General features: G+C 36.1%; 2 protein-coding genes and 1 non-coding gene across 4 annotated transcripts in view; 1 reads left to right on the top strand and 2 right to left on the bottom strand.

Moving 5' to 3' along the window:
- Window positions 1-5,537, top strand: part of aifm5 (apoptosis inducing factor mitochondria associated 5) — a 12,199-nt gene extending 6,662 nt beyond the window's left edge. The window contains exons 14-19 of the mRNA XM_008427432.2: window positions 290-366; window positions 1,560-1,677; window positions 2,344-2,442; window positions 2,521-2,602; window positions 2,684-2,788; window positions 5,325-5,537. Of these exons, the coding sequence (XP_008425654.1) occupies window positions 290-366; window positions 1,560-1,677; window positions 2,344-2,442; window positions 2,521-2,602; window positions 2,684-2,788; window positions 5,325-5,358 (515 nt within the window). The 3' untranslated portion in view covers window positions 5,359-5,537. The remainder of the gene's footprint in view (window positions 1-289; window positions 367-1,559; window positions 1,678-2,343; window positions 2,443-2,520; window positions 2,603-2,683; window positions 2,789-5,324) is intronic.
- A 3,116-nt stretch (window positions 5,538-8,653) lies between these two features.
- On the bottom strand, window positions 8,654-10,238 carry liat1 (ligand of ATE1). 2 transcript variants are annotated; one of them, XM_008427435.1, is made up of 3 exons: window positions 10,127-10,238; window positions 9,910-10,034; window positions 8,654-9,161 (listed from the first exon to the last, which is right to left on the bottom strand). In XM_008427435.1, exons 2-3 carry the CDS (start codon window positions 10,013-10,015, stop codon window positions 8,761-8,763), a joined length of 507 nt encoding a protein of 168 aa, XP_008425657.1. In that variant the 5' UTR covers window positions 10,016-10,034; window positions 10,127-10,238; the 3' UTR covers window positions 8,654-8,760. The 2 variants fall into 2 exon arrangements, with proteins under 2 accessions (XP_008425657.1, XP_008425658.1); XM_008427436.2 differs by having other exon boundaries at window positions 10,103-10,227.
- Window positions 10,239-10,445: 207 nt separating this feature from the next.
- On the bottom strand, window positions 10,446-10,517 carry trnaw-cca (transfer RNA tryptophan (anticodon CCA)). The gene has a single exon. It is a non-coding gene; the product is annotated as a tRNA-Trp (tRNA).

Below are 10,517 nucleotides of genomic sequence, written 5' to 3'. Positions count from 1 at the left end.
TATATCAGTTCTGGTCTTGCAGGAATTTCTGTCTTTTTATGAAACAGAAAATTTTGCACAGTTAAATCAACGCTGTGCCGAGTCCATTTGGTCCTTTTCAGAAATGGTGTCAAAGTTATTTCAACAACAGACCGAGTAATTTTAACACTTGAAATAGTTACAACTACTCAGTCTCTTCTTGAAATAACTCTTTAAGGAGTTATTTAAACTCTAAATTTCATGTTCTGAACGTATTCAGCATTAGCATTTTTTTAAAAACACGCTCGTCTCTTTCTCTGTTTTCCACCAGGCAGCTTGCCAAACTCAGAGTTTCTGCAAGGCACTAAAATACAGAAGAACTCCAAAAACTATGTTGTTGTTGACAAGGTCAGCTTTTAATCTGTTATCGCCGTCGGTTAGTAACGAGTTAATTTTATTTGAGTAATGCTTTTTCTAAATGTACTTTTAGGAGTATTTTTTACTACACTGTACTTTTTACTTTTACTTGAGTATTTTTATTATGAACTATTTCTACTCCTACTTGAGTAAAAAATTTTTAATTCTCTGCCCACTGAATGAAAAACAAAACAAAAATTCACACATCTGTGTTTTTTGCTAAAGTTTAAAAAAAAAAGTTTCTTTTGCCTGATTAAAATTTATTTAATTAAATATTTTAAATTATTAAATAAATTATTAAATGTATTTATTTTGAACAGACAATAAAAAGCAGAAACAGAAAAAGTAATAAGATGCCAATTGATGTGTAATTATGTTATTTATGTGTTTTATTTTAACTTTGATCTTTAAAATAGCAGAATTTGCATATATTTTCATCTTGTGGTTCGTCTGATGATGTAGTTTTAAAACATTGAATGATACTCGAGTAGCATTTTTACCAAATCATTTTTTACATGAGTAATTTCTTGGACAGATACTTTGTACTTGAGATAACAGAGGTGGGTAGAGTAACCCAAAAATTGTACTAAAGTAAAAGTATCACTACTTCAACATATTTTTACTCAAGTAAAAGCAAAAAGTAACCACCAAAGAAATTACTCAAGAGTGAAAAAAGTGTTTGGTAGAAAGTCTACTCTAGAACTGGTATTTGGTATTTTAATTCAAATAAGTAACAAAAAAATAACAAAATCAAGCAATAGAACAATTTTCCATATCAGTTTCTTTCGATATAAAACTTATAAGCTTTAACAGAAACTGCAGGTTTGTGTCTGGTGAGTTTTTGGTTAAAACATGTTTGTTTTACTTTCAGTGGGTAGAAAATCCAGAAATTTACTCAAGAGTAGAAATACTTCATAATAAAATTAGTCAAGTAAAAGTAAAAATACTAACCTTCTTCAAAAATGTTACTCAAGTAAATGTAATTGAGTAAACTCTGGGGGTAAAAATATGTTGAAGTGATGCTTCTCTTATTGAGTAAAATCTTTGGCTACCCAGATTTTAACTGCATCTTCCTTTCTAGCATCACCATTTTTTACATAATTTACTCTCTAAGTTTGCTTCCTCAGTTATTGTAAACCCGATTTCCTCGTTGACAGAGATAATTGTTTGTGTTTCTCCTGCAGTACATGCGAACAAACGTCCCTGATGTTTTCTGTGCGGGTGACCTGGCCTCCTTTCCTCTGGCACTGGCTAAAAACCAGTTAGTCAACATCGGACACTGGCAGATGGCACAAGTTCAAGGTAGCAACACCTTCTGCTTCTCTGTGCTGAACATCCAGGGATAATATTCTGCAAGCCGTCGCTGTAACAAATGGTTAATTTTACTTTTCAAGTTGAACCACTGCCACCAACAAAGCAGTTTTATCCAAACAAATTCAGATATTTTCTCTTTTTTTGGATCAATCTCTGTAAACCTGGGAGGGAGGAAGGAAGAGAGATGTTTTCTGCAAAAATGTTTGAAACATTCAGACCAACTTTGTGGCATCACACTAAAAATCACTTTTCCAGTTTATTCTCAAAATTGGGTTACATTTACATGAGTAACTTTTTTGAAAAAAAAAATGTACTTTTGGGAGTATTTTTACTTCGCTGTATTTTTTACTTTTGCTTCAGTAATTTTATTATGAGGCATTTCTACTCTCACTTTTTTACTCTTACTTGAGTAATTACTTTAACTTAAATAAAGTCTCTAACTTGAGTATTGAGTCTAACTTTATTGATTTTTCTTCCCATCTCTCTTTATTCTGAACTATTATAGCTGATAAAATGGAGTGTATTTATTTTCAATACTCCTGATTTTGACTCTTTAACAAAAGCTCCTCCAGCTGTAATCTTTTTTTGTTTAATGTAGAATCTGTTAAAAATTATTCTTATGTTAACTGTTAAAGTTTTCTTTTTGCGCTTTAGGGAGGATAGCCGCTCTGAACATGCTAAAGAAAACAACTGAACTCACCTCAGTTCCTTATTACTGGACCATCCTACAAGGCAGAACCATCAGATATGCAGGTAAGCAAACAAACTCAGCAAAGTTTCTTATTTTATCTGCAACTGAAGGAAGCTGCTGTCTGCTCTGATCTTTTCCAGGTTATGGGGAGGGATACACTGAGATAGTAATGAAAGGAAACTATGAGTTTGAGGAGAGGAAGTTCCTGGCCTTGTATATCAAGTAGGTTGAGAAAGGAAAAAATCTAATTGTAAAGAAAAGCATGCAGATTCAATAAGTAGTTTGTATTCTTTTTTTTTTTAGGAATGATGAGGTCATAGCAGCGGTGGGCCTGGATTATGATCCTGTGGTGTCTGCTGTGGCCGAGAGGCTCCTATCAGGGAACATCATCACAAAGAAAGAGGCTCAGTATGTAAACTCTCAAATAGCTCAAAGTTATTTTCATTTTGGCTGTTTGTGCCAGAATGTATTGATAAAATGCTTTAAACTGTTAAAATATCACCATTAGATGGTTTTTCCAGCATTCAATAAATGTTTCTTAAAATGAAATTTCTTTATTTTTTGCAAACAAAATTAAAGATTTTGTGGAGTTAATTTAGAAATATTTGTAAAGAATTTTTACAATATTTGCACTAATATATGATGTTAAATGTGACGTTTTCTTAATCGCTGTATCGCTCACGGACTATAATTTGACATCAAGTAAGGTTGAGGCAGCAGTCACTTAAAAACCCAACGTTTTTGGACTATTTTGAGAAAAAGAAAATGCAAAAAATGTAATTTGAATTTGTGTGAATTTTGCGGATTTGTGAAAAACTGGAGGGATTTATTGACGTAATTTGGGGTCAGAGGGCCCCAAATTTCATATCATGTTCTGTTGGCTAACTGTTGCATATCTTTGACTAAACTGTCTTATTTAAATAAATCCACCTTTTCAATGCTGAGGCGTTATGAGGCATGAGTATGAAGTTCCAGATACACCTAGATAAACTCAGATATGCAGCCATTCTACAAATTACTCAGTTGCATTTTATAAATTATTTCATATACAGTGATCCCTCGCTATAACGCAGTTCACTTTTCACGGTATCGCTGCTGCTTCGCAGATTTTTCTGTTGTGCAGTTTTTTTTCCACAGTGTTCTGCGTCCTGATTGACCGTATGATTGGTAAAAACAGTCTCCGCGCTTCTTCTCTACCTGAGTGCCAATAAAGTTATGGTATCTAATACAGATTGGCCATTCAGGAGATGGAAACTGCAACTTTGAATGCCAGCTAGAAAAAAACTGTGGAAAAAGGCAGCAAAACCGGACCGGAGGCTCGTTTGACGAGATCCGTCGCTCTGCCGTAGATACAGCTGTGAATCTCGTGGGGCAGCTTGGAGGAGACGCTTTAGTGACATGACTTCGGATCACATTAATGCCCGACTGACGCACACGCACATCCGCTGACCTGAAAACAGACTTTGTTCTTTGGTTTCAATGTAGAGTATTTAATTATGCTGTATAATAATTGTAAAAACTAAAGGTAACTACTTCATGGATTTCGCCTATCACGGGTTATTTTTGGAACGCAACCCCTAAGAAAAACAAGGATTCTCTGTAAATGTAGTGTTTACTTAATTTTTTTCTACAGCAGGAGAGGTTTTGTCAAAAAAGCGTAACAGACTAAATTTCAAAATGTTGTAAAAACTTTTTTTAAATAAAACTTTGTGGAAAAAAACAGTCCATGCATCCTCATTCCAAACACATTCACTTAAATTTTCACTTTATGGTACATGTTCACATTATTTACTGACTGTTTATCAAATATATTTTAAATTTAACTGAAGATATAACATAATACAATATATAATATTCAATAAAATACAAAGACTTAAATGTTATTGTATAGACTTGGTCATCAAATCACTACGATGCCTGTAGTAATTTTTAATGTCCAGCAGGTGTCAGTATTGAGTGACACAGAATCGACACAGTTTTGCTACGTGTCGAAACAATACATGACGCCTCATCTACCCATCACTACTATTGACCCTTTACAACTACGTCACAAAATCATTCGAAGCGTCATGATGGACGTCATCAGTGAGGATCGGGCGTATTGAGCTGAGCGACTGAAATTGTTTTCCCCAAGTTGTTTTTATTCATGGCTTCTACTTGTTCGAGTCAAGCTAATTTGTCTAACACACCTGGTTGGGCTTACATACGGGGCATTTACAAAAGTTGGAGCTAGCTAGCTTACAAACCGACCCATATCTCCTCCCTCCTGACGTTAAGATCAAATTGCCGACTTTGCCTAATTTCACACCACATGTGTCGTAAGCAGCGTTTCTCCTCGACATTAAAAACGTACAAAACAAAAGGCGAGATTTTCCTTATACGCGCGGCAGTGTCTCCATGCTTACTCATGGTTAGACGCGTATCTTCTCCATAGAGCAATATTTGATATCTTTCCTAATTATACTTGCATATAAAGTATATGAACGCAAATCTTCTTACCTTGTAAAAAGCTGCCAATCCACGGTTGACAGTCATTATGACTGACGGCTGCTATACATCCCCGCCGCCATTTTTCTTCATTAGAAGTTGTACAATAAAATGACAAGTTTGGTTTCTATCCTTGTCTGTTCGTGCAGCCGACCTTGCAGCGTCCTATCACCATTTATGAAGTGAAATCAACTAAATAGAAGCGATATTAGACTACCGACTGCCTGATTTTTTGACAGGCTTTGGGTTGTTTTGACGTCTAGTGATGGCGGAGTGGGCGGAGTTTCGAAGAGAGTGACGTCACGCGAAAAGAGTCAATAAGAGCTGATGTGACAACATGGTTCCAACATATTTTGAAAAAAAGAGAGCAGCAAAATGAAAATTTTGTTTTAGTGTTTTGTTTTATTGTTGTTGTTTTTTTTTATGTGAATCAATTTTTTCCACCATTTTTTGACAGGTCGGATGATCCCAGTTGGCTTCAGGTTTCCTGACCTGCATTAAAGCAGTCTGAAGATTAAAATATCAGAGGACTTCACACCTTCATGTTTCTATGTTCTGGTGCTGGAAAACTATTCACAGCAGGGAGTCCAACACAACTGATACCTCAAATAGATGCAGCTTTGGGTCTTTTTTAGTCCAAAATGCTGGGGTTTTTTTTAAACTTAATAAACTCTGTGTACAGGAGTGTCTGAGTGGGAGTCTTTTGATATGATGTATATCGTGTCTTCCTATGTTTTTTTATATAAAAATGCAGACTTTGGAACTGCTGGTGCAACATAAGTGGGCTTGGAGGTCATGGGGGTCTTTAGATGGATGGGATTAGCAGAACAGAGAGGAGGCGGTTAGCTCTTTGAAACAGAGATGCTGAAGCAGGCAACAATAACAAAGCATAGCAGGGGAAAAACAGGCCTCCAGGAAGCTGCAAACAAAGTCGCTGCCACCGGCATTTCAACACAAAATTACTGTTATTCTGTTAATGAGATTATTCCTGCAAACCTAGGAAATATTTTATTCCATTTCATAATATCATACAGATTACACAGATTTTTGTCTGTGTTTATAATGATAAACTGTATATTACTGACTCGTTAATTCAGGAAAACGTTTCTATTGTGACACCTGCTGTTCATCTGCGGTACTGATTCACTATTTGAAACAGAAATGCGTCTTTGTGTAACTTTTAAATAAGCAAGTAAAATAAAAACGCTGTTAAGACATAAAATTAGATAAATTTCACAATCAGATCGTTGTTGCTACTGTGGGAAAAGTTTAGGTTCGATGTCACATCAGCAACAACAGTTTTATCAAGAGAAAAAAATTAAAAACTAGAATTATTTAAGATTTCCCAAATAGTGCAATCTAAATGTTTTATGACTAATACTAAATAAACAAGCATGTGCAAGCTTTTATGAGGAAAAAGGGTTAAATATGTTCCTACTATCGTCAATTTCTTCCATTTTCCCACAAACTTCTGTGTATCTCAGGGATTTGATGATAAACTAACACAAAGTACTACACAGCTGTGAAGTTATGCAGATAACAGCAGTTCATAAACCTACCTATTATTTGTGTAACAACTATAAAATAAAATAGCAATTGTGTTTCCACATGTAGCAGCATCAGGGGCGGATCTAGAAAAATATTTATGGGGTGGCAAGAGGGTGGCAGGGACTTTTTCAGGGGTGGCAGCATATATATATATATATTAATATTTTGTATTAAAAACAATACGAAATATTGTTTTTAACTTGCATTGTTTCAAAATGAGCTTCATGTAGCACCGAGGTTTAAGTACAATTTCTTAATGTAGTATAGTTAATTATTTTCACATCTTTCGTACTCCTGCTAATTGATATGGATTACTGATATGCATATCAATTGACATGCATTGTGTCCAGAAAACCATTTTATCCCAATAGGAGAAATCTGTCACAAAAATATTAGTAGCGCCATCATTTGTTATTCGATATATCTATTAAATACGACTTGAAATAAAGATTAAAAATCTGATGTTTGATAAATTCTCCATGATACAAATCTATAAACAGTTTCTGTTAGTTCTGTCAAGATACAAGAAAGGGCAAATATCTACTTATATTGGTCAATCGTTTTATTTTAAATATGCTGTAGGAGCCTTAGTTTGACAACTGTTATAAATATCACCATGTTTTTAGAACACAGGGGATTAGCTCAGTTTTTGTCGCTTGTTTTATTAATTGCAGCGGCTGCAGACAGTGCGCCACAATAAAGGTACAATAAAGCTGATAAACAGGTGAAGAACCAAACAGAACCACTTCTGACTGTTCGCAAAGCCAAACATCCAGTAAAAGTTCCACCAAGTCACTACTAAGGCACTGGGGTCAAGATTCTAGACACAGGAAAACAAGGTTCAATGTCCAAACTTATTGACTGTTCTTGGTGATTTATTTTCCTCTTTCACAAAACAGACATCAAACTTTCATTTGTTCTCATGCTACCACTCTTAAAAACCATCGGCCCCAAACCCAAATGCCTGCTGGTCCTTCTCCAGGCCCCTGCACTTTTCTATGTGGACTGACCCACATTACTTCCTGTCTAAATTTAGAAAATAAATAAGAAAATAAGAAAACAAAAAAATAAATAAAATCAACAATTATCAACCTACAAATAAACTCTGTAAATAATACAAAAAAATAGAAATTTAAGAATAAAGTAACAAAATTCAAATGGATAAGGAAACAACGTCTATTCTACCTTTTCTCGCTCTGTGTGTCGCTTTACGCGGACCCGTTGCCATGGCAACCGACAGACAACAGCTCAACGAGCAGATAGAGCAGAGATTACCGATCAGGGGAATCAACACCAAAAAGCAAACATGTCCCACACAAAAAAGTAGCAGAAACACTAAAACAGAACATCTAGTCTGTTACATTATGCTGTCTGTCAGGCTTAATGTCTATATTTGGATTATTAATAAGTTTTCGCCTTGAGCACAGCGGCAGTTGATTAGCTGATTTAATAAACAGCTGCTCTACTGATGACGTGGTTGGGCGGGTTGACCTGTTTTAGTGCCAACGGAACCAAAACACACTGAACTGCGCAGCACATGTTAAGGTTATCAAAGTCAGTAGCAGGCTAACAACAGTTAGGCTAGAATAACTGACCCACTGCTCACTTGTTCAATCTTTTCTTTAAATTAAAAGTTTACCTCACCTGTGAAATCTGAAGCCCTTATTATCATTATCTATGGTTGAATTAACTACTAAACATTGCGTCCGCTGTTCTGATTCTTTGCGTGATTGCAGTAGTTTCCTGACCACCAATATTCCTGACTCAATGGACAGCAATGGCGCATGTGTGACTTACATAAATCACATAATGTCCAGTCCAGTAACATATACATCTATCATACTTAGCAGTGGGTGTCAGGTTACATTGTGTTGCTTTCAATGTTGTCGGGGAAAAAAGAGTTTCATGCGCTTAATGTCCGATTTGCCATAACTATTTATTGAATTCATTGTCGCTAGCTGGGGTGGCAACAGGGGTGGCGAGGCTCTCGTTTGGGGTGGCAACTGCCACCCCTGCCACCCCGCTAGATCCGCCCCTGAGCAGCATTTAGTTTGTATTATTAGACAAATATTCATTATGATGCTAGTTTGGTGCTCTCGGGGGCCCCCTGCTGGTGCGGCGGTTTTAATCAACAGCTTAACTTGACTATGCCTTTACACTGATTTTAAATGTCCATCTTGTAATACTTTCCTTTAAAGGTAAAAGGGGTAAAATTCTCAATTAAGATTTTCAGAAGGATGAGTCGCTGTGATTATTTTTATTGCATGGAAAAAAAAGCAGAAATGAACATACAGCTTGTAAGTAAGTCAGTTAATTTGTGAGCCGCCTGTGGATCCTGATGGTGTTCATTTGGTTGAAGTCTTCACTTTTGTTTCTCTCATGGCATACTGGACTTCTTTCAGCAGAGCCTCTCTGTGTCTGATGTACCGTTGTCGCCTGTTGGCTCTGTAGCGCTCTAGTCTTTTCTCTTCCTCCTGCGGGTCCGGCAGCGCTCCTTCCCACCTCAGGCTGTCCATGGTCTGGACAGCAGCCTTCATTACATGTGCAGGAACTTTGTTGTTGCTGGTTGTACGAGTGGCTGCCAGGTGGCTCTTTGTATCCCTTTGTCGTTCTTTAGCCTTCCCGGAACCCCGAGAGAGATTATCCTTGGGTTTCGTACCGGTAGCTCTGAACTTGGAAAGTTGAGTTTGACCTGGATCTTGAGGGGACAACCGGCTGAAACTGCATGATAAACTCCCAGGATTCGCTGCAGGCAGGCAGGCGACATAAACATGTAAGCTCTTGTACATTTGCAGACAAAGCTGACAAAATTGAAGGGGCTACTGACCAGGGTTATAGTAGTTTGGGTTTTTCATTATAGTTTAACCTTATTTTATTGTGACTTTTTGTTTGTCTAATTCAGCTATCTTAAATTATATATTCATATTGAAACTTTTTATTACTTATTTATTTTATAATTATTAGAGCCTTGCAACAAAATGTTTGCTCAACATGTACATTTCCAAGAATGACAATAAAGAATGTCTAATTATTTTTTAAGAGTGTGCTTGCTACTTTTTTTTATAAGTTATTACTTAAATGTTGTTTAGTTTCAGTTCAGTTTTCATTAGTTATAGTAGTAGTTTTAGCTTAGTTATTTCAAGCTTTTTAATTTTGTTAATAAAAACTAGTTTCTGTATTTTTATGTCTCACAATGTAAAAACTCAGTTATGTTGGATATACAGATTACTTTACCATGGTTAATATGTTGTTTTTAAAGTTAACTAGAAGTGGAAGATGTCCAGCTATGTTGTTATTTAATCAGTGATGTTGACTTTAACACTACTTTTTTAAAGCTACAAGTCCAAGCGTTGCATTTTTATCAAATTAATACGATGGTTGCAGCTGAAGAATAAACATAGTGTCTTGTTGTCTGTAATCTGCACTGATTTTGTGAATAGCCCTATCATGATCTTAAACGCATTTTTAATCCACGAAAAAGTCAAAATGATTACCTTTTAGTTTTGAATCAGTAGCAGAAGCGTTATTTCTCTTTTTGTTCTTCCTGAGGTCAGAGACCCTTTGTGGCAGCAGTTTGTTACATTTACCCTCATCTGCCATGATGGTCTTTGAAATGCGCCTGCGCAGACATCGTTAACAACGATTTAGAGCATAAAGTGACACAAATCCAAAAAAATATTGACTTACTTTCACGAATATTAGTAGCTTTACTTTTTAGATTACGTTGGACTGGAATGAAATATCCTTGTAAATCCCAGAAGAAGCCTCGCAGCTATTTTTCCTGTTTGTTGTGGAACTAACGTTTCTCCATGGCAACAGAACACACGCCTCTTAGAGACGAGCCCTGTTTTGGTGACAAGTGTCTATTATATTTGTACAATTTTAAGTTTGAATTTGCTTGATGACTTCCTTTTTATGCCACATACCACTCCTCTTATTAGGAAAGCCAACGTGAAAGCTTTCTACTGTGTTTAAACTCGAAACAAAATTACTAGTTAGTAATCCCACCGAGAACCAATAATAAAGTGAATGACCCCGACGTGATTTGAACACGCAACCTTCTGATCTGGAGTCAGACGCGCTACCGTTGCGCCACGAGGTC

Source organism: Poecilia reticulata, linkage group LG14, assembly GCF_000633615.1.
Source record: "Poecilia reticulata strain Guanapo linkage group LG14, Guppy_female_1.0+MT, whole genome shotgun sequence".
NCBI lineage: Eukaryota > Metazoa > Chordata > Actinopteri > Cyprinodontiformes > Poeciliidae > Poecilia > Poecilia reticulata.
This window is presented reverse-complemented; position numbering and strand designations above follow the sequence as displayed.

What these genes read in the sequence shown, in the direction of transcription:
- liat1 (XM_008427435.1), bottom strand. Translation starts at nt 10,015, where the DNA reads ATGGCAGATGAGGGTAAATGTAACAAACTGCTGCCACAAAGGGTCTCT. An exon ending in TACTGATTCAAAACTAAAAG is followed by an intron (nt 9,162 to 9,909) that starts GTAATCATTTTG and finishes GCCTGCCTGCAG; the next exon opens with CGAATCCTGGGAGTTTATCA.